This window comes from Syngnathoides biaculeatus, chromosome 15, assembly GCF_019802595.1.
Source record: "Syngnathoides biaculeatus isolate LvHL_M chromosome 15, ASM1980259v1, whole genome shotgun sequence".
NCBI classification, from domain to species: Eukaryota; Metazoa; Chordata; class Actinopteri; order Syngnathiformes; family Syngnathidae; genus Syngnathoides; species Syngnathoides biaculeatus.
In genome coordinates this window covers 14170684-14194363 of record NC_084654.1, presented here as the reverse complement: position 1 = coordinate 14194363, position 23680 = coordinate 14170684, and the positions used below count along the sequence as shown (strand labels likewise).

General features: G+C 43.0%; 1 protein-coding gene across 4 annotated transcripts in view; it reads right to left on the bottom strand.

The window, feature by feature from the left end:
- Positions 1-404: 404 nt before the first annotated feature.
- Positions 405-23680, bottom strand: part of LOC133513376 (regulator of G-protein signaling 6-like) — a 45110-nt gene continuing 21834 nt past the window's right edge. For 3 of the 4 annotated variants that reach the window (XM_061844118.1, XM_061844119.1, XM_061844120.1), the window contains exons 3-17: positions 14275-14374; positions 12841-12891; positions 12658-12764; positions 11328-11379; positions 9726-9790; positions 8964-9040; positions 7943-8024; positions 6217-6291; positions 6042-6143; positions 5762-5934; positions 4328-4453; positions 3466-3652; positions 2272-2361; positions 867-929; positions 405-746 (exon numbers count right to left, since the gene is read on the bottom strand). In XM_061844118.1, the coding sequence (XP_061700102.1) occupies positions 696-746; positions 867-929; positions 2272-2361; positions 3466-3652; positions 4328-4453; positions 5762-5934; positions 6042-6143; positions 6217-6291; positions 7943-8024; positions 8964-9040; positions 9726-9790; positions 11328-11379; positions 12658-12764; positions 12841-12891; positions 14275-14374 (1401 nt within the window). In that variant the 3' untranslated portion in view covers positions 405-695. Of the gene's footprint in view, positions 747-866; positions 1157-2271; positions 2362-3465; positions 3653-4327; positions 4454-5761; positions 5935-6041; positions 6144-6216; positions 6292-7942; positions 8025-8963; positions 9041-9725; positions 9791-11327; positions 11380-12657; positions 12765-12840; positions 12892-14274; positions 14375-23680 lie in introns of all 4 variants that reach the window. The other variant, XR_009798478.1, reaches the window with a different exon arrangement.

Sequence of the window (23680 nt, the reverse complement as noted above, 5' to 3'; positions counted from 1 at the left end):
AAAATTTCTTACATTACCCTTGAAAATAGTCCAGGAAGCACATGCAACAAACTCCTTGAATTCCATAAACAACCCTGGTCAAACTTGCTATTACTCAGAAGCTTCCTTTTCAGTCTCTGAATGCATCAATTTAATAGTTTGTCATTACGAGTGCTTTGGCACCATCTTGTGGTTACCTACCACATTTCAGAAAACTCACAAATGGGGGTTTTCCCCAAGAGATGGATCGGCTCCACAAAAAAGAAAAAAAAAATGCAAATAGGTGAATTATTTAAGTGAACTAAAAATATGCAGTCTATAATCTCCCCCTCCCCTCCCCTCTAAAAAAATTATCTATTGCCAGGAAATCAATGGACCCATGTTGACCTCTGGACCAAAGAAAAAAAAACTTTTGAGCGTTTATTTTCCAAATGTGCTTTTAATGAGACATACACAGTATACATTAATATAAAATATAAATGTATTAGCTTATCCAACAATCAACCCATTGTGTTACAGGAGGCTGCGTCAACATGTTTCTTCCCCCCCGGTCAGCACTCACTTCCCATCACCACGTCTGGTCTTGGAGTTCAGATCCCAGCAAGGCTCAGTGGCACGTGAGCAGAACGGTGCCGGTTGTGCGCCGACGACCAGCCCTGTTCCTTGGGGTCGCCCCTCTCTGGTGGGCTCGCTGCTCGCCCCCGAACAGAAGTGCGTCAGGACGACTGCATCAGGCCTGATAGACGTTTGCCTGTCAGTGACTTGCCCTGAAAAGTCCAGTCAAGATCCAGAATTACAGTGTATAAATGCAAATGGGTTGTAAAATGGTGGGATGAGGAAGCCATTTTGTTCTTAGCGAGTGAGAGGCCCGCATTCGGACCACTTACCACACTGCGAGTGAACTTCTCCAAGGAGGTGCGGCGGCCTTGTTCGGGGTCTGCAGGTTGTTGCTATAGGAGGGGCATGGTTTGGGTCAAGTACAGGGGGTTGATGAGATGGGCGGTGATGTTATTAGTCGGGGGACGGTCAGCAAGTGCAAAAATGAAAAGTCAAGGGCACAAACATGGAGGTTGGGGGGGGGGGGAGTGGCGGTGTTGCAACAGGAAGGGACAGAAAGCCTGGCGTCAACACAAGAAGCCATTTGCTAGAAAGATCCATATTACACTACAACAGTGCTCTACAACACAGAAAATGACATGAAACACACACACACAAAAATACAAAACAATTGTGACAGATATAGAAATGTGGTGCATACTTTCATATTTGTGGAAATTGTAATCAACACTGGTTTGGTAATCAACAGGTCATGTAATATGTACTCTATCTTGACAATGTGATGATAAATCCTCTCTCATTTAATAGTATTTTGAGAAGATCTTGATCGACATTTACGAATTTTCAGGTGTGCCGCCATTTTCGCGAGTCACATGAACTTCGTGCACGGATGTGACGTGTTACGTGGGGTTCCAAACGCTCAATTACATGGGACACCTTTTATGCCCAGTGCTGATTTCTCGGATTTATCCTCATCTGATTATGAAAAAGCAGTATCGGCAGGGAGCGAGGTCATGGCCCCACCCCATCCAAATATTCAACATTATTTACAGCCACAGGTTCAAATCTGTATGGAAGTATTCCTCCGTATTCCCGATCAACCGATACTGCTATTTCTTCATCAGATGAGGGTAAATCCGAGAAATCATCAATCAATCGTGTGTGTGTTTCTTTCGGCTTGTCCCTTTCGGGGTCGCCACAGTGTATCATCTCAGATGAACGCATATATATGTTTGGCACAGTTTTTACACCGGATGCCCTTCCTGACGAAACCCTTCTCAGGGAGTGGAGGCCCCAGTGGGATATGAACCCACAACCCCTGGTTTACCAAACCACTGCTCTAACCACTGAGCTACGGGGCCTCAAATAAGCACCGGGCATAATCGTGTCTAATGTAATCGAGCGTCTGGAACAGCATGGTACGCGTCACATCCGCCCATGTAGGTTATGTGACTCACGAAAATGGCAGCTCACCTAAAAATTCGTAATTGTCGACAAAAATCTTCTCAAAACACGATTAAATCAGAGAGGATTTAACATCACATTACACACAGATAGAGTACATATTACATGACCTATTGGATACATTGTTCCTCTAAACCACCGGAATTTTCCTTAAAGGCAACATAATTCAATTTTCAGCGAGAAAAGACATTTTAAGCAAATATATATTTAAAAGTCACGTGAAGCCACTTCCTATTTCGGAATTCCACATCAGCGAAAGCACCAGCTCACCTTCTTCCTGGCAAACAGAAGATCTTGGTAGATGCCGGAGCGCAAAAAGCGTGCATAGCTGTCACTTTTCATGAGTGTGAATATGTGATCCTGAAAGAGGCCAAAAAAAGATGGATGAAGATGGGAGCGGATGGGCCTCACACTTCAACGCGCCGAACAGCGCTGACAAGAGCCGGAGAGGGTGGACCGATCTCGGAAACTCGCGGATCCAGTGAGCTCATTAAGGCCTCGGCAATTCCCCCCTGTTCCTTTGCGGCTATTTATTTTTCAAATTTTATAACTTAAGCGTTAGAGAGAGGAATCAAAAACTGCTTCCTCGTAATTTAATCCCTCAGAGTTGATTGCTTACTTGCCATATGACTACATGAAAACTGCGCAATATTAATGCATTAACTGAACAACATAGCCCCATTATTTTGTGTGAGCTCTGCTGCTCTACTTGTAAAGTGTCCAGGACGACGACAACAATCCCTCTTCTTTGATGTAATTCTTGGAGCGTAAATCGATTAGTCATGCCTGGGAATGACAAAGAGGAGACTGTAATACGCTCCAATAAACAATCTACAGTCAGATGCCTTACAACACTACTTATTAAAAAAAAATATGGTTAATGAATCAAATGTTTTATAAGTCCCTTTGCTAACAGTTTAAACTACGCAGACCAACCCTATGGATTCTGCAGATTAGATTGACATGGCGACAAAGAGTGAAATTTGATTGCCTCCCCCAAAAAAAAAAAAAATATATATATATATATATATATATATATATATATATATATATATATATATAAATAAAAACTAACATCCGCATACAGGAAGCAGTGCTACAAAGAAACGCAACAAAATGGAGACTGGACTGTCGGGGATAAGTTAATGCAATTTCATGCACCAAAGGTCGGTTGTAGGTTAGCGCTTGTTGTGCAAATAGTGTTTCTTTCGGCTTGTCCCTTTCGGCGTCGCCACAGCGTGTCATCTCAGATGAAACGCACGTATGTGTTTGGCACAACTTTTACGCCGTATGCCCTTCCTGACGCAACCCTTCTCGGAAACATTATAAATTTGTTTTGATCCATCTTTACAAACTGAATCTCAATCTTAACACAAAAGATGCCGTTTTGTAACACCCCCCCCCCCCCCCCTACTGTCTTAGAAAAGAGGTCTTCGCACACGAGAAACATGGCAGCGCCATCACCTGAGCATCCTCAAAGCTGTAGCGCCCGGGGTCTTTCAGGTTTTGGCTGGCGCGCTCGTAGCTGTGAGAGTCCAGGTTGACGGAGCTCGGCGCTCCCTCCGCTAGAAACTCCTGCCAGATCTCTTGCACCCTGGAGGGCACGTCCTGCAGGGGCTGACGCTTCAAATCCTGAACTGCCAACCAAAACCTGTAATGATAATCTTTAGGTCAACAAAAGTCATAAAATTGTGCTTTTGAGTGGAAAATGCTGCCAATTTTCACATTCAGCAGAGAAGAACCATGTATAAAAATATGTTACCCGGTACCTTTGCTTTATTTCTATGCCAACGAGTCAAAGTCTGCTCAAAAACTGATTCACAGCATAACTGGCACCTGGAGTCTAGAACCCGGGGCTACTTGCAAGTGAAACAGCATACTGAGCATGTCTGGATTGTTGTTTTAGGGCTTTAACTTGCCTAGCAACAATTGCCTGTGTAAACATCCATCCATCCATCCATCTTCTTTGCTGCTTATCCTCACGAGGGTAGCGGGGAGTGCTGGAGCCTATCCCAGCTGTCAACGGGCAGGAGATGGGGTACACCCTGAACTGGTTGCCAGCCAATCGCAGTACACATGGAGACAAACAGCCGCACTCACAATCACACCTAGGGGCAATTTAGAATGTCCAATTGATGTTGCATGTTTTTGGGATGTGGGAGGTAACCGGGGCGCCCGGAGAAAACTCACACAGGCTCGGGGAGAACATGCAAACTCCACACAGGCGGGCCCGGGATCGAACCCGGGTCCTCAGAACTGTGAGGCTGCGGTGCCACCGTGCCGCCCACTGGGTTCCCGTTGCAAAAATTAAAAATGACCATCTCACCGTAAATTCTCCGAGCTGAACTCGGACTCCAGGAACTTCAAGAACTGGTCTCTTCCAGCTGGGTCCTTGAGCGTTTCCTCCAGAGAAAAGCCCCACTTCTTCACTCTCTGCTGGGTCGGGTCGTGACTATTCCAAACACAAACAAAAGCGGATCCAAAATGTCAATGCTGACCCTCTTTAGAGAAAACCTTGCGAACACTGCACCAAAAATGAGTTAGTCTTAAATTTGTTTAAAAATGAGGTGGATCTTCCTCTCTACCAGCCAAATCTCATCGTGACCCCACGGTAGGATACAGTATTTAAAAAAAGAAAAAGCCCACAAGCTAGAAAAGAAAAGAGTTTAAAAAAAAAGCATCTTTTGAAAAACAAAACAATAAGGACCTGTGAGGAATAAAGCTGCATTTTGCAGAATATCAGCAGTCTTCCATAAAATGTGAGTTGATCACAACCATAATGCACCGAGTCCAGACTTCAAAACCGCCCCAAATGAAGATATTCAGACTTTGCTTGTGTTTCCAGAATCTTATCTTTGTGAAGCAGGATTTTTCTGCAATATCTGCAACTAAAACCAGGAGTAGACCAAACATGATTCAGGTGTCGCATTACCCCAAAATGGGACAGACTAGCCCAACAACTGCTATTCTCATCCATATTATTTTAATACTGTCAGATCCATGCAAATATATGAAGATTACCGTAATTTCCGGATTATAAACCGCGATTTTTGTCACACGCTTTCAACCCTGCGGCTTATGCAGGGATACAGCTAATTTATGGATTTTTTAATGGCCGCCAGGGGGGCTCGAGCATAAAAGGTAAGAGTGAGACAGGTGTGTCGAGGAAGACGCAAGTTTAATCCTGGAAACGGCAGCGGGAAGAACTGGAGCAATGTAAAAAGTCGAAAAAAAGCTTTCAGAGGTAACAAAAGCAGGTAGCCTGAATCCTGTTGTTGCTGTGTAACTGCCGTGTCTCAGTGACTTTTACCCGTATGTTTTTTTTTACCCAGTCATGTTAGTGCTGTGTTACTACTATTGCTGTGTCACAGGCACTGTTTGTAAAGAAAAGATAAGGTATATTATTAAAACTTTGAAAAACTCTTTCTGTGTACCATCTTTCTTCAATCTGGGGACATGCGTCTTATAGACAGGTGTGGCTTATGCATGTGCAAAATGTTTTTTCCTTTAAAAATGTACTAGGTGAGGCTTATAATCAGGTGCGTCTTAAAGTCCAGAAATTACAGTAGTCTCAACTCCCACAGACCGTAAAAACTGGTGATGGCAACAAAGTGTCCTCTCTGAGGTCCTCTTTAATTGGACAATTGGAAGAAGAGATGCAAATATCTCCAGCTTCGACTCCAAGATGCTACGCTACATCGATTTTTCGGGTTCATGGCCTACGGACGGCCACTTTAGGGCACTCTATTTCCACTCTTACCTTGCCCCAACGTCCCAGAAGGCGGTGTCATCGCTGATCCAAGGGTTGGAGGGCTCGATAGCAGACATCAGTGGGTCGTACTCCGTAAACTGCTCCGTGTAGCCCATAAGGCTGTCGGCCACTTTGGAAACCTTCATGCAGTGTCGGCCCAGCTGGATGTTGAGGAAGGTGATCTGATAAAAGAAGTTAAATAAGGTAAGAAGTGATCGGTCTGTCTCCCGGCTGTCATCATGATGGATGTTCAGTGATGAGAACCCCCAGGCGCCATTAATTACCGTACCTCCTTCTCAATATCCTCTTGGGTGAGCTTTCTGGCCGGAGGAGAGCTGATCTGGACTGGACTCTGCTGGCTCTGGCTGTCCTCTGGCACCCCGTAAACTGACTATAAAGGCCGAGGTAGAAATATGCTTTTAAAAGAAGAGAAGAAAGAATAATGTAGTTTCAGCTCTTCTCACCTTTTTCACCCTGTGCGGGTTCTTCTCTCTGCGACACTTGCGGATGTCCATTTCAGTCGTGTTGACGCAGCCTGGCTGTGGGAGACGGGCGGAAGCGTCTCTGGGTTAGTTAACCACTTTGCTCGTCATTGTGCTAAACGCAACGGTTCTACTGCAATCCACCGGTGACGGGCTGCGCATTTAGTTCTCGGGATTTCTATGGGTACTCCATCTCCAAATGCCATTATAGATGTATGATACTATATAAAAACGCAATTGTGCTAAATACATGGAAAATAAATTATGAATTATATTCATGGGTGTACATTACTGCAGACAATTTACAGGTTGAATTTGGCTGGAACAAGTTTTCCTCTGACCAGCCAAATAATATAAAGTTTATGCAAAAAAATAAGTACTGTAATTTCTGGCCTATAAACTGCGACTTTTTTCACATGCTTTCAAGCAGCTTAAACAATGATGCGGCTAATTTGTGCATTTTTTGTAACGGCCACAAGGGGCACTCAAGCGGAAAATGTAAGAGTGACACCGGTGGAATATATGTGCCGAGGAAGTGACTTTCAGACCCTGCTAGCGCTGCGTTAGCGTGTTGCTGCTGTGTTACTGCCGTATCTTAGTGATTGAACTTTTGGAATTTTTCTATTTTTTCTACATCCGTGCCAGTCTGAAACTTCGCCAGCCATGCTTATTCCGCATGTTAATTTTTGCTCCGTGTGCATTTCGCTATGGACGTCTCACAAAACCAAACACACGAATGAAAGACTACAGAAACAAAAGCGAACGTATTGTTTGTTATTTATCAACTGAAAGCACGTTCCAGCATTGAACAAGAATCAACAGACGTTAGTTCGGGCTCAGTCATTAAGGCACATTTGGGATCGTGAAAGTAAGTGTCATATCACCCGAACCCATAACCGAGCAATCCTCTGTTGATTCTTGTTCAATGTTGCAACGTGCCTTCCAGTTGATAAATAACAAACAACAACATTTGTTTCTGTATTCTTTCATTCGCTGTGTTCGGCTTTGTGAGACATCCATAGCAAAATGCACATGGAGCGAACCTGAACACGTGGAAGCGGAGCGAAAATGATCACGCGGATGAATTATTGATGGCGAAGTTTCAGACTGGCACGGATGTAAAAAAAGTAGAAAAATTCCACACACATGCGCATTATTCCCAAGGGGACTTTTCAGCACGGGGGAGCACTCAGACCGTCACACGGGCACTGTTAGTGCTGTGCTACCATGTTGCTACTGTGTAGCTGCCTTTTTCTTTTCTTTTTTTTTTTTTTAACCAGACCTGTTCATGCTACCGTGTTGTTGCTATGTTAAGCTAAGCTAAGGTATTAAAACTTTGAAAACTCTCTGTACCGTCTTTCTTTGTACATATCTCGTGTTTCAATGCGGGTTTCAATGTGGGCACTTGCGGCTTTTACACAGGTAAACCAAATGGTATTTCCTTTACAAATGTAATGGGTGAGGCTTATAACCAGGTACGCTCTGTAGGCCAGAAATTACGGTATGTCATTGCTTCTGACAACGTTTGGGCCAGGAGAACAGGCCTTAAAGGGCCCGATGGGCCGACACTGCTTTCAAGGTGACCCACACCAGTAAACAAAACAAGTCCTTTCCCCCCTCAGCAGTCTGCATAGCAACAAGACTTTTTTTTTTTTTAATGTTTTTCTTTTGCATCTTTTCAGCAGTCTGACCTTTGGGAGTGACTCACCACTGGTCGATGGACATCCCAGAAGGCCCTCTCTTGGCTATCCAGGACCTTCCTGTCCGCCTTGTCCTTCTTTCTGTCGATTCTGATAAAACAAATCTGGTGGTAACTTTGGTGTGGCGGGACCTCTCGTCCTCTCTCGGTTTGCCACAGAAATAGTATACCTTTCCGAAGGCAACCCAGTCGGCCCTATTTAAAATATTGGAATAAAACCTCTCTCTCATTCGTCAAAAATAAATCGTGAGAAACTTACAAAACTCTTACCTTTATTCATTGTATTGGTTTACACTCCGGAAGAGGGGCAAACTACTACAATTTGAGCGAAATGTTGTATCTTAAGACCGTTGTAAACTGCGGACCCCCTGGATTGGGCTTTGTAGCGCAAACTATCGTGTCCCATTAATTCTGTCGAACAACATCTGGCTACAAAAGCACATGACCTTAAAAAAAAAATCCACATTATACACAATATATGAATAAAATTGCTCTATGATAACTAGTGAATATTTGAGTAATTATCTCTATATATTTTTTGCTCTAGCTAGATTTCCCAACTGGTCGTCGCGGGTAGCCTACATATGTAAAAAAAAAAATAATAATAATAATAATAATAATTGCAAGCAACTTCTTAAAACCAGTGAACCACTTTGACCACATTCTATTCAAAATCAAGTCAAGTCAAATCAAAATGTTTCAACCTACATTGCAAAAACATTTAGCAGTTACAAACAAGTTTGCAAAGAACCTACAACAAATAAAAACTGTTACTTTTTGAAAATGGAATGTTAGAATGGGGATTGAAAAAAATGTTTACAAATTCTATGCAAAAGACGTTTGCAAAAGGCATTTGGACAAATATTTTAAATCATGGATGAATATTAGCCGTCTTTATGGAGTCCAGTCAAAGAGTGGTATAGTCAAGGAACGCAGCTGAAGTAGTAAAACATGCACGCAGCCAGTGGTTTACTTTGCATTTGTGTGACGGCTGCACAGTTCCCGTCACGCCTCCTGCGCATCTACTCACTTTACTTGAGCTTCAGCCTGCATGAAGATGAACTCCCACTTCCTGGCGAAGGCCCTCTGCAGCCGGGCGAGATTCTCCTGCCGGATCCCAACGCACGGGGTGAGGGAACGATCAAACAAAAGGTCTTTGGATGATTATCTATTCACATGCTTCATATACCTTCACTGTTTACCCGAATGTGATTTAGCTAATCTAGTTAATACCACGTAATCACGTTGGATATGGATCATTTAATGATTCGTTTGTTTTCTTGCTTGGATTACAACAGCGATTCTCAACCACTGCGCTGTGAGAAATGATGTTCAATGTTCACATTCAACGCGGGTGGCAATCCGTGGACTCAACCATCTTATTTGGGTGTACTTAATTCTACCCAGTAAGCATCTGTCATCACGGCAGCACATGACCCCATTACAAAGAGAGATAACACTACGGTTACAATCAAGCGGGTGTTAACCAGTGAGCCTAATGATGCCATCGGCCAGAAAGTGACCTGGATAGGAAAGAGTGGAAGCTTGCTAGACAACCCTTGCAGAATCGTTGCGATTACACCACATACCGGAACGCTGTTCTATTGTAAAGAGAGCTTATTGCGATGGCCACTAATTCCTTCGCCAGTAAATAACCGTATACGTTGCTCCTAAAAATACAGAAAATGCATTTTCTACAAGAGATAAAAGCCTGTAATTTAATAATGGCATTTTCTCAGAAGAGCTCTTGTGACAGATGCGGAAGTTTAAAAAGGCCAGAGCGAATACTTACAGCCTCATAGTCGGCTAGCTCCAGCCTGGCCTTGTTCTGCATGGTGCGCTTGCACAGGTAGATGGCTGCAGGGCCATACCGCAGCCGAGCATGAAAAGGGCACAGGAGTCAAGTTGGAGATTACCAAACTGGGTCGTGCGCTATAAAAGAATGCCATGCTGACAGAAAAATCTCTGTTTTTTTTTTTCAGTTGTCCCTGAAGGACACAGAATACATTGCTTCTTTGCCCCTACCCGCTCAAAACCCCCATTTATTGTGTGACAGTTAAGAATGGACCTTTCCGATGGCGACCTTAAGGTCCGCCCCCTTACGCATGTCCCACAAGCTTCCAAAATGGAGATTGAACATAACACGTTTGAAGTCGATTGTCTATTGCGTATTCCAGATAATGTTGCGGTATGTTTTTAGCCAAATGCGTTGGACTTGTCCAAGAGAGTTCTACAGAGAGGTCTCAACTATTTCACGCAAGCATATGTACACGGAATTAAGATTTTGGACGGAGCGGGACGTAATGTCAGAGTGACAGCGAAATGTTGGCGATCGATGCAAAAACGTTTGACCCCTCACAAACTTCATGTTGAAATCCAACAGGATAAAATAGTGGAATTGTACTGTGCATGTAAAGCAGGATGAGTACTTTTTACTTGGAAAGATCACGAGTAATATCATCGTCGTCTTTATAAGTGAGTGGGTGTATTCATTTGACTTGGCTCGTAATCGAACCCAGTGCTCAATCTTAAAAGTCTTATGTGATACAAATAGGCAAATAGACATTTCTCTTGCCTGACATCGCGCATTTACGTATCACTAACCCAACCCTTCGGCATAAAACATTACACACTTCATTCAGCAGGTCAGTGATACGCTAACAAAGTGAAAGTTGTTCTTCTGCAATGTATCAAGCACTGATAATAATGAAATCAAACTCAGAGAAGCTACTTCTCCCTCACTTACATTCGAACATACAGCCTTGTGTTTGCTCTATATTGTTCACATTTAGTTGTACATGTGGTCTTCCGCGAGCCTTCATATCACATCATAGCCACTACGTCAACTGTGTTTTAGGCTTTGGAAAATGAATCAAGTGGGCCCCTAGTAACCTAGCAGGATATCTTTGATCAGAATTGCACGTTCCCCAAGAGCATCCGAGGACCATTTTCTTCATAACATTCACTTTTCCAAGCGCACGCTACTGACAACCAGCTTTGCTTGTGGGGCAATACAGCGAGAGGGGGGTGTCAAGCCGGGGGTTAAGACAATGCGGCTATCAGATTGGCTATTATTGTACAAGTGATTGACAGGTCAGAATGGTCCATTGACATCGTTGCTTTTGATTCCCAACAAAACTCATACTGCTGCACAAAATTCTCAAATTTAAACTGAAGTGTAATTTCCCAGCAGTACCCTGCCGATTTCCACATCCCTGTAGTGCCATCAGTACTGTATTCATTATTGTTGCTCTGGCACATTTGACCAGTCTATTTTCAGCTCCATGTACAGAAGTACTGCCGGTACCTTTATCCATGTACTGTACATTAAATTGGCCTTCTCAATCTATATGGTTTAGTGTACTGAGGCGTACACCGCACGTATGTGACTCACCGTAGTCTGTGTTCTCAGGCTCCCAGCAGTTTGAAGGCCAGAAGTATGGAGACTGAAAACAGACGGGATACGGCTTTGTTTTTGTTACAATAAATAGTCAGCACAGCAGTCTTTGGTGTCGAGGCAAACAATCATTCTCTGCAATATCTTAGGACTGCTGCGTGTCATTTCCTCCGGCGTTCATCTGCAAACGCAACTCAGTTCTTTGTTTGACGCTCCCTGTCGTATCTGTGAAGTGATAGCTATGTTCTCTGCTATCCATATTTAAATGTCTTCCAACTGATGTTACACGTTCATTCCAAGTCTATTAATTATGCATTGCTCATACCATGCATTCTTAATAGCAGGAGACTCAGAACGGGGATATTTAAACATCTTTTGCTGACACTGTTGCTCAACGAGGCAAACTGATAATGAATGGACACTTATTTGGCATCTAAAAAAAATAAAATATTGCAGCTCCTCCCTACAATCCCATAGGACTAAGTATTACTGGCAGGGTCAACCCCGCTTGACTACTACTGAAACAAGTGTTCAACTTGCATGTGCATCACCTTTCAGGTCTTTTAATACATTTTGAAAAGTATCATCACCCTTTTTTCTTTTCACTTTAGCCTCTGGCAGCTGAAATTGTTGAAAATGTTTTATTTCAGTTTAATATTTGTGTATTACTACCAGTTTTTACAAAAAGACTGCTATGAAGACAACACCCGAATTTTCAGAGGGTAAAAAAAATAATAATAAAATTGGATTTCTGTGGAAGTTAAATCAGTAGGTTGAAAAAAAAAAAGCTTCAAAGAGAAGTTAAGCATACCCCAGAGGATGCCGAAAAAACACTTGGTACACCGTTTACAGGCAGTTTTTGATAGCAATGAGAACATGGTTCTGCTGCATTACAAAATCATGAGCGTGTTTGCTTATGGTGAGTGTGACGTGCAATACGACAGCTTTAAGTATCCTGCAGCGTGCACGATAAACTCATAAGAGGAGCTGGCACTACGGTTTGTTGTCGATGTGACAAAAATCAGAGAGCTCAGCACTTCCAACTTTGGATGCGGCCGAGAGGAGGCAGCCAGATTATCATTCCTTTCATCCACTCAAAATTTTAAATTCCTGGCTGGATCAGCTGGAACAAAGCCATAAACACTAGACCTGTACTGGGGCTGCTTTTCAACAGCCCACCTCCTGTGTTGAAGTGGAGCATCAACCTTGGCGGGACGAGTAGGAAAGTTTAGCAATGTCATTAACACTGCGCAATAAATCCGCTCAGCATATGCTTCTGAAGCCTACAAATGCACACGGAGTGGAGGCGACGGGGCGATTTGGTCACCTGAAAGCGGTAAAGAGTGCCGTCGTCTTTGAGCGCGAGGACGTGGTCAGAGATTGGGAAGATGTAGCCGTGAGCGGCGATCAGACTTCCCAAGTGGATGGCCTCAGCTGCGGGGGGGACAAGGGAGGCTTTTCAAACCCAGCGCCATTGTGCTCGTGTGAAATGACTTCAACGTGCACATACCTGGATCGTCTATAGAGAGGTTTTTCATAAGCCACTGAACAATGTCCGCCCCTGTTCAGAGGAGAACATCGCTTTAAACGGGGTCACAGCGCCCATCTATGAAACAGTTTGCACAAGGACTGCAATCTGAAGAGAAATTAGTTTTCACAGAACAGGACATGACACAGGAGATGCAAAAGAAAATGGGGACGGAGGGAGTATTAAAACCTGCTAAGCAATTTTAATTTTATTCATTTATTTTTTAAAGCTAAAGGCCGTTATCTTCCAATGCATTTCATATTTAATGGAATAATATTTGTGTGCAATGTGTGGTGACTACTACAACAATTCAATTGTCTCTCCGCTAATGACAGAGGGCGCGATTAGCCTGTGAATTCACCTGTTGCCATTCACACAGTAAGTGCACACACATAAGGAAAAAAACAAAACTAAACTGACTCGATCATCTTTGTGACATTTGTTCAGTGGTGTGCTGCAGACTTTTGTAATGTAAAACTTGATTTGGTTTGCAAAGATTGTGAAACATGCACAAGTGTATGTCTGTAAGACTTCCTATTTCTACAATGTATTATTTTTAAGAAATTGATTTTTAACGCAGGTTTGCAAACTTCTTACACCAAGTTCCACCTTAAAAAAAAAAACTTCTGACTACCACCATAACGTACAGTGTTAAAATGCAGTAGCGAGGTAATCCCAAGTGCTAAAAAATTGATATTCAGTTTCAGAAAAAAAATTGTAAGCCACTGTAAGAGAGTTAATTTGAAAAAATATACTTAAGGAATTAAAGTCTACACTGATGTCAAGAATGGTACATAAACGTTTAATGACTTAAGAAGAAGATTAAATGAAAATGTATGCATATTCAAAAGTTAAATGCAGTGGATTTAAAAATTCTGAACATTTAATTCAGTGATTCTTTCACATAACACTAGAGGGAGCCCCACACTTTATGTGGTACTGGACTAAAATTTACGGTTGTGCCCTCTCAACTCTGCCTAGCAACAAATTGTGGGGGAGGGGCATACAAACCTGATACATATTTATATTTCAGTTGTGAATTCTTGAAATAATCCACAAATTCTAAACATCGTCTATATATTCACTAACTTTCACCGGTCCTGGACACGATAAATCGGAGAGTCGTCGGTTTGAGGAGTCACTCAAACAGCCAAAAGACAACGATTCATGGAATGTACACAAAGATCATGCTGCCTTACGGGCAAAACTGCAGAGGCAAGTATCGGCATTATATGACGAGGTCAACGACCCACGACGAGCGCGCTGCTCGGTGACAAAGGTCTCCAACTGACAATGCAAATCTAAGGCCAAAAGGTCAAGTTTGCTTTACGCAACATCTCTCGGCACGTTACTGAGGGCGGCGTCACTAATGCAGAGCAGGGACATATTCACACGTACAGAATGTGTTGCACCCACCTGATACCACGCTGGGGATCTTGGACAGGAAGCTTTTGACAGTCCGTATGGCGACACCTCCCGCGTTCTCATCTTGTATTCTTGTGACAATGTCCTCAATCTGTAAAGAGGTCCGCATGTCATCAGGTGGATTGTTTTGGCCATTAGGTGCTGTCCTAGTCTAACTTGACAACTTTCTGGAATTTGACAGCGACAAAAATAGACAAAATGTCATTTCACGGTGCAATGTTATGACTTTCCCCACAAGTTGCCCAAAGTACACAAACATTTCAAAACGTCACTCTTTTGTATTTGACCATTGTGTATATTCGGACTTTTGAAGATCAAATTTCCACGTTTGTGCTGTTAAAAAATATCCCCTTTAAGACTCAGGTGGCCAGATTACATCCCACTGGGCCATTGCAGGGCTTTTCTACACTGTGACTCTAAAGCTGCCACACCACGGCACGAAACCCTCGTGGTCGTCATGTCGGACTTTTTTCACCCGTCCTTGTACTTTTGTCCATTCAGTGCACTTAAGATACATCACATTCAGGAAGTTTGAGTGACAAAATTGCACCACAGGGGCAGACAAACATTACACAAGCAAAAGCCGCCAGCCCTCAACATTCCACACCCGCCAACTAAAATTAGACATGGCACTAAATCAGAAAACAAGGAGCACATGCCACAAGGGAACAAGTAACAAAGCCTTTGACTCAAGGACAAATGCATTGTATTGAAACCAAGTTTATAAAAGTTCAAGTCCTTGAAAGTAATGTTTACGAGCCAAAGTCGTCTGGTCAACGATGGATGTGGGGTGTCTAAAGGAGTTGTAGGAGAAAATCAATGACCATCAAAAACAAGCGGGTTTTGCAAACCAAGCCCCGCTGTCAGCACGTTCTTGTGCCTTTTGTTCAGGGAGCAAACTGGTACGCAAATTGAGTGCTCACTCACTCACTCGGTGACGGTGAGAGAGGGAAACTAAGAAAAGCATACTGCATGGAACCCTTAAATACTGTTCATTTTCCATGAACGTGGTATGTTTCAGGTCAATCTTTTTTCAAATCCAGATCAGCGAGTCCACGTCAGCGTGTTTATCTCAAAGTGTATACTCAAAAGTTACAATACAAGTGAAATTAAGGATACCCAATTATATACACAATGATTAGCTTCCTCTAAGTCTACTGTACAAGTCTGATAGTTACAGTAGTTCTTCATACTACTTTTGAACATGTACATTTTTTTCGTTTATTTTTACCATTTTCAAAACAGTATCATGTTGATTTTTTACATTAATTGACATTAATTGGACATTCTAAATTGCCCCTAGGTGTGATTGTGAGTGGGATCGGTTGTTTGTCTCTATATGCCCTGCGATTGGCTGCCAACCAGTTCACAGTGTACCTCGCTTTCTGCCCGTTAACAGCTAGGATAGGCTCCGGCACTCCCCGTGACCCTCGTGAGGATAAGCAACGAAGAAAATGGATGGATGGATGGAAATTGCCCCTTGATGTGATTTTGAGAGCGGCTGTTTGTCTCCATGTGCCCTGCGATTGGCTGGCAACCAGTTCAGGGTGTACCCCGCCTCCGGCCCGTTGACAGCTGGGATGGGCTCTGGCACTCCCCGCGACCCTCGTGAGGATAAGCAGCAAAGAAAATGGATGGATAGATGGATGGATGAGTGGTCTCTGCTAGATCAGACGGCCACTGGCACTTTATGCCGACCCGAAACGATCCGATTGGCTATTCTTCAAGCAAGAAGACATCAAGCCAACAGAGTGAAAAGTACATTTTGCTGAGCCTCCTTTACGACGAATGGTAATTGCCACCTGTGATGGAAAATTTAATTTACGAGGACCCATCAATCCACAGCAGGCATTATCTGCAGTAAATGGATTGAATAACACACACCGTGCACAGGACCATTACCAAGCCCTCACCCACAAGCTTGACCGTGCATCGTGACATGAATTATTCAAAATCACTGTAAATCTCCCAGAGAGATGGATCCGCAAGTGTCGGGATCCGCCGGACGTTTACTTTGTAACCAGTTTGACGTGTACCTACCACTGGCATCCGTATGCTCGACAGCACTCTGCCGTACAGTAATTTGGGATCATTTCTACTCCCGAGACGACAACAGCAGCAGCAGCCAAGATGACGTCCATTTGCGCTTGTGTAATAACAAACCTTAGACCTATTTACGGGCCATTATCTGCCTTCAGGATGTCGGCACACAAGAAACATGGAGTCGCGCTAAAGTGAACCTCCTATCTGGCCTGGATGTATGCACTAATGGCTGCTATGGAGGGTCTCGGAGAACTGAACATGACGGCGGTCTTGTGATAACGGCTCTTTGTTCCTCGCTGTAACCATTATCGAAAGGACACTTGTGTAGCTCACAAGCGTGTACAGTATTCCATCTGTGTAAATGTAATGTAATGTACTTGAAGATTTTTTGGGTTGAAATTGTATTATATACCCTATTGCGCTGTTCCGTCTACATAGCAAGATTAGATGGGCCGTGGCATGCTTTTCAAAGCTCTGTGCCTTCATACAAATTGGCATACAAATATTTAGCAAATCCAAAATGAGCTTTGTGTAAACAAAGGCTGTGACAATTGCTAACGTTAATAAACCGTGAGCCTAATTTGCAAAATTGATTTTGAACATTTTTGGAAAACAAAAAAACAATGAAACAGTGACAAATAATCCTGACCATTTATGAGAGACTCTGTCAGTATCAGAGGACGAACAAAACTAAGGGTTTTGTTACCTCAAACTGGAGATTAAATGATGCTATTTCAAAAGGTTTTTGGAAGCACATTTTTTTTCTTAGATAGAAGTGATGCTTTGAAAGGTTTATAATGTCGTCCAGTCATTGAAAACAATTCCATGACAGGCTTGTGTGAAAATTGTGGTTGGGAGGATTCCAAGAAGTCACTCACAGCGCACGGACATCTACAGATTAACATTTGGATGTTAATTGCAGTTTCAAACGAATTGAAGGGAAATGTGAAATGAACAATGTCTTTCCCATATTTACATTGACAAATCACTATGCATTATCACATTATATTTTATAATTAGCATTACAGGATTAGGAGGTTCGGTCATGTTCTGGGGCTGCTTTGCTCCATCTGGTATAGGCAATAATGAATTCAAGACTATTAAGGCATTGAGGTCTTTGAGCCACATTCAACATGATAATGACTAAAAAAAAAAACACACAGCTGGAAGTACCCAAGAATTGCTAAGAACCCAATGAAAATTTATTGAAGATCTGTGGAAGGAGTTGAAATGAGTGAGCTGTAGCAATTGACCACTGACGAAGTTCCATGAACAGCTAAAACGGATTATGGTACCTCAAAAGTTTGTACCAGAAATTACGAGTACCAATCTTTTTTTAATTAAAAGTTTATGAAACAGTGGTGAGGCCAGCCATGATGTAAGGATTAGAGACGGTGGCACAGAAGAGACAACAGGAAGCAGAACTGGAGGTGGCAGAAATGAAGATGTTGAGGTTCTTGCTCGGAGTTGGATAGGATTAGAAATGAGCTCATTAGAGGGACAGCCAAAGTTGGATGTTTTGGAGACAAGGTTTGACAGAGCAGACTTCGGTGGTTTGGACATGTTCAGAGGTGAGAGAGTGAGTATATTGGTGGAAGGGTGCTGAGGATGGAGCTGCCAGGAAAAAGAGCGAGAAGAAAACCAAAGAAAAGGTTGATGGATGTTGTGAGGGAAGACATGAGGACAGTGGGTGATAGAGAGGAAGAGACGAGATAGGCTTAGATGGAAAAAGATGACATGCTGGGGCAACTCCTAATGGGACAGGCCTAAAGGAAAAGAAGAAGAATCTTTTTTAATTATTCAAAACTTGTTGGGCTGCAAAATACTGATTGAAGACAACTGCTGAAAATGCAGCAAGAGAACAATGTGTCATTTAAGTTTTGCAGTTTTGTTGTTTCCCTTCTTGGTTGTGGCTAAAATGATGCCCTGTACGCATGAGTCAGCCCTCTATAAAAACTACCTCAGTGGCTATCCAACTTGTATGATGAATACTTGGCTGAATTCTACCACTTGAAGTTAGCCAATTAGCTAACTGCACCTTGAAAATGCATCTCCCCCGGACGCCACAATTTACAGAACCACTCTTAACTCTAGCAAGCAGGAAGTATGTGCTCAACGTCAGTCTTGTAGTGTGAGCCAGCGGCTGAATAACACGTACCGCTGTTCCCTGAAGTGTTTCTCTTATGTGGAGCCAACACACTGACAGCACAGAAAAAGGATGTGTCGCCCCCACCGATGAGCTTGCTGCCTGTCCCTCAGAAGAGGAGTATCGGTTAGCTTGCGGGTAGGGCCATTTGATCCCAGTTTCTTAAAGACTATCAGGAGCAGTATTCACTCGAGTACTCACCAATACTACTATTATTTTTGATACACGAATGTTCAATGACAGTAATGTGAAAGAACTAATGCACATGGTTCGCCGATGTGTGAAACCACCACAGTGCAGCGCTAACCATTAGCGAGAGGGATTTGATGTTCTATTTTTTGCCTGCATTATTTGGTGGCTGTAAAGACGATACTTTGAAATAAGGCCAGTATTGCTACTTGCGAGCTAACCGGTGGCTACCGCATCTCGCCATGCAATAAAAGCCTTGTATGACCCGGTGGGAGGTATTGTACACATCAAAGTGTATGATATATTTTCACATTCCAGGAACAAAAAAAGTACTGTGCACAATTTTAGCAGACTAGACCAGAGAGAACAACAGCATTTAGCCAACAAGCCATATATTACTATTTTGTGCCTTGACTGAGATTCAGTTGGAACTTTGTCATTAACTTTTTTTGTGTGCCATATCGACCTCTGAGACATACTGGGTGAATAATGAATGCGCTCCAGCTGGTGTATGATGCTCTGGAGGGTGAGGTGAGAATAAAACCCACCCCTAAAACCTGACACACACACAAACACTTGTGAGATGCCAAGTCATGATGAGAGTGTAGATCAAGAAGCATCACAAGTGAGTGATACCCTTGACATATTGTGTACTGTGTATGTGTACAATCAAGATTACAATCTGAACGTACATAAAATGTTGGCGTTGCACGTGGCAACCACAAGCGACGCTCCTTCAAAACACTTCTTGTTCACTCATTCGTCTCCTTTATGAAACGACTATCAGGGACACCCGGCCGCCACCATCCCTTTTCTTGTCCACAATAAACAAACCATCAGCTGCTGCCGCCGAAATACTCTTTACACTACAATGGAGGCAATAGCTTTCATTATAATCTCTATAATCATTTGGCAATGGATTAAAAAAAAGGCACTACAGTTAATTGAGTGAATGAGGCTGGGGAACAACAAATCCCTCAAATGTGGTAGATGAATAGTTGTTTTTGGTCAAATGCAAAGCTCAGCATACTGCAGACTGTCGTCACCGGACTATGAGAAGCAAAATATTACACATCCATGGCCTTATTTAAGGCAATTAATATCAATTTCAAAAAGAATTTGTGCTGAGGCATTTTTCAGTTATCCTGATCTTTGCTTGCTATTGTCTTGTGCTGACAATATTAAAACCTCCCAGGCCCCCATCTATCTGGTTTGTTAATAGAAATAGTCTTTGAACACAGAAGCACATGCAACACGGGTGCATTTGAAATCACGATCATTGTGAAGTCATTTCACCAATTAATATTCAAGCACTTGTCCTATTGGTGGTTGCTCCACACCCACTCATCTCAGGCAACCCGAAAGACAACGTGGCTGCATCTTACACAAACCTTAAAGCCCAAATGTCATCCCGATAAATATTCTAAAATAGATATTGAAATTAAAAATACATATAACATTATTCACTTCAATGTCTGAACGAACAAATAAATATGAGCGGAGAGTGTGTCATCCATGCGCAAATTGCAGAAGTGTCATTCGACATCCAAATGGTCGCCATATTGGCTACTGCCCGCGACGTCACTCCGGACATTCGCCATTGAAAACACTCTGTGGCCCCTACTATCGGAGACGAACACACTTTCTGACATGGAAGGTCTTTTCGAAGAAGAGAACATCTCACAACTATTCTTTTGAGCCATATTTAGATGATATGCGGATCACTTCTAACTAACAACAGACTCCCAAACAGTATGTATAAGCCAGCCCGACCGAAGCCCTGCCTCGCAGACGAGGACGTGGGACACAGAAGCTTGGCCGAAGCTGTGATCGGTGGGCACCGACGGGCACATCGACACATTTAGCACCTCTGACTTACGGACGCGGATCTTTTGTCACGTCCTCCTCAGGAACTATTGTTTTTTAAAGAGCTCTATACAGACCTACCTGTCATTTGGAACCCACGAAGCTCTCGTCCTTTCCACCCGTGGAATCCATTTTTCATGACGAACCAGCTCTCTTGGAAACTTGTGAAGGGTAAATCCATCCTCCCAAGTGTTTGAGCAATGTCCAGCAATGCAACGAGCCAACATTTTGGTTAACACGAAGGAACAACGAGCTACCTTCCAACAGGTAAAACTAGTATAAACATACGAGAACGCTTGAGTGCGTTACTGCCCTTAACGTCATCTCCTGCTTCTTTTCGAAAACAAATCCCTTAAGAGGACTTTCATGGCGAGAGTTACAAAAACCATGTCAAAATCATGTTTTGTGGTGAAAAAACGGATGGGTCCATACTGGATGCCGTTTTTTGATTAATAACATTCTAAAAATCATCCATTTCATGACAGTGGCACTTTAAACCCACCTGCTGAACTCAGGATTTGAGGAATGAATGGCTTCAGATTTACTTTCAAGAAATCGTGCCATATTCTGGCCCAGTTCGGCGGACTTCATTAGCGTAACACTGATGGAAGTGTGCGCTAGAAATGTGAACGCTTATGCCACCTCTGGTTGTACGTTTTACTTTTTGCCTTTGCTTTAAGACACTGGTGATTATACCAACATACTCTTCCTACAGTATTTCCGTAGCCCAAGTAACTTTCAACAACCTGCCTTTGGAGTAGCTGTGGAAATGATCAGGTCGGGACGTAACGAGTGCTTGATGATCCACTTTATCCACACATGGCAAGACAAAAAGGAAAGGCCAGCAATTAAGTTAAACATGGCATCTGAGAAAATTCTGTATTTGAGTAAATTAATTTACTCGAAATACTGTATAATGCTGCTCAAGTTGAGACCTCATTTGCAGCATTTCAGAGCCTTTCCCCTCAATCTTCTCTCATGTCCTTCCCTCGCACTAGGTGTCGCCCAGTGAAAAATTCAAATTTAAATGATCCCAAATTTGATTGCCCACTGAGTCGGAAGCTTCTCGGGGGTCCAATGCCCCGAGATCCTCAAGTGTCCACCTGGGATGCTGCGCATCACTTTGAACCAAATGCGTGTTAATTTTGGGTCATTGAGCGTTGAGGACCACCAGTTGCTTGTCTGGGCCAGCTGAGGACGCCCAATGGAAGCGCAAAGAAAATTTAAATGAAGGATTGCGTCTCCAATATTCTAAAGTTTATCAACTTACAGCCCCAGCATGGTTAACCGTCCAGATCAAAAAACTAGTGCTGATAAAGTTTAGTGAACAGGATTATCAATCAACACACTCCCTGATAAAAAGCTCAAGTAAAGAGTAAAACTTGTTCGGAGCAAAATACAAACCCAAAACCCAGCGAAGCCACAAGGGGTGCCATGAGGTCACCTTGCTGCTGATGAGACTCAAAAAAAGACGCTTCCCTCTCGAACTGTCCGTTGTTAGCTACGCCATGTGTTGCTAAGGCCTCAAGTGGCGTAAAAACAGCAGTCTGCACTGATAGTCCACTCGGAAACAAAGTGCCCTGTGCAGATAGAGGACGGAGGGGGCTACTATTAAAAGAGCAGCTGTCTGAAATGAAGTGTATCAGCAGAGTCCTGATTTTGCTCCGAGCACCATGGGGGTTGCCAAGGGCCTGTCAAAAATGAATCACCACCAGCAAAAAGGTCATTTGCTCAGGAGGAAACAAATTAGTTCACCGGGGAGATTGCTTACTCAAACGAGCCATGCTAAAGCAATTTCCATTCAGGGCGGGGGCTGCTATCACTTCAAACACCTTGTCGTCCTCCTGCATTTTACAGCGCCCTAAGAGCTTCAGCTTTTAAATCATACATTCCGTGAACAAGTTTAACTGGGAACCTAAACGGAAGAGTGCGATATGCCATTTGGGTATGAGGATCTGGCCATTACACTGGCAGGAAGTAGAACAGACATGTGAAAGTAAAGACGACGTGGATCTCTTGTAGGTTGCCAATGCCCGCTGTGCCCTTTAACCAGTTGGATCAAACCTGTTCAGTATTATGGTTTTTGGACACATTAGTACATATGCAAGTCAGATAAAACAGTACATTTGTGAAATCATCATCCAATTAGTGTATGCATATTTCTTTTGCCATTCGAATTTGCCTATTCGGAGTTTCATTTCTTCTTTTCCTTTCAGCTTGTCCCGTTGGGGGTCGCCACAGCGTGTCATCTTTTTCCATCTAAACCGATCTTGTGCATCTTCCTCTCTAACACCCACTGTCCTCATGTCCTCCCTCGCAACATCCATCAACCTTTTCTTTGGTCTTCCTCTCGCTCGTTTGCCTGACAGCTCCATCCTCAGCACCCTTCCACCAATATACTCACTCCCTCACCTCTGGACATGTCCAAACCATCGAAGTCTGCACTCTCAAACCTTGTCTCCGAAACATCCAACGTTGGCTGTACCTCTCATTTCTATTCCTATCCAACCTGCTCACTCCGAGCGAGAACCTCAACATCTTCATTTCTACCACCTCCAGTTCTGCTTCCTATTGTCTCTTCAGTGCCACTGTCTCAAATTCGTACACAGAGCTTAATTAAGATAATAGCAGTCCTTTGCCATCATCTTGTGGCATTTATAAGTAATAACAGTACTGTATAAACTTTTCATGGGGGGGATAGCTGAACAGTAAACCCTCATTCAGCGAGCTTACGGGAGGGCAGGAAATCCAGGCGATTGCCACCGTGCCGAAGGGAGCTTCGAGAGACTGCTGACATTGGCACAAATCAATGAAAAAAAAAAAAAAAAGAACAATGCCACTTGAATGGTGTCGCAACACTCTGATCAAATAGTGATATTTTCTAATGGGGGACAGAGAAACGGCTGATATCAGTCTATAAATTGCAAAGCTGAACACCCTTGTGAGCAATGCAATGACTCGTGGGGACTTGGGAATCTCTAATTGGACCCCAACGTATGGATCCTACTTTCATATTTTCAACTCATATTACCCTTGAAAAACAAGGCCTTGCAAATTAGATTTTAAAAAGCCTGAGAAGTCTGAAAAACTGGCATGTATGTTTTTGCATCACATCGACACATTACCAAATATTACTTTCGTGTTAGCCATTGA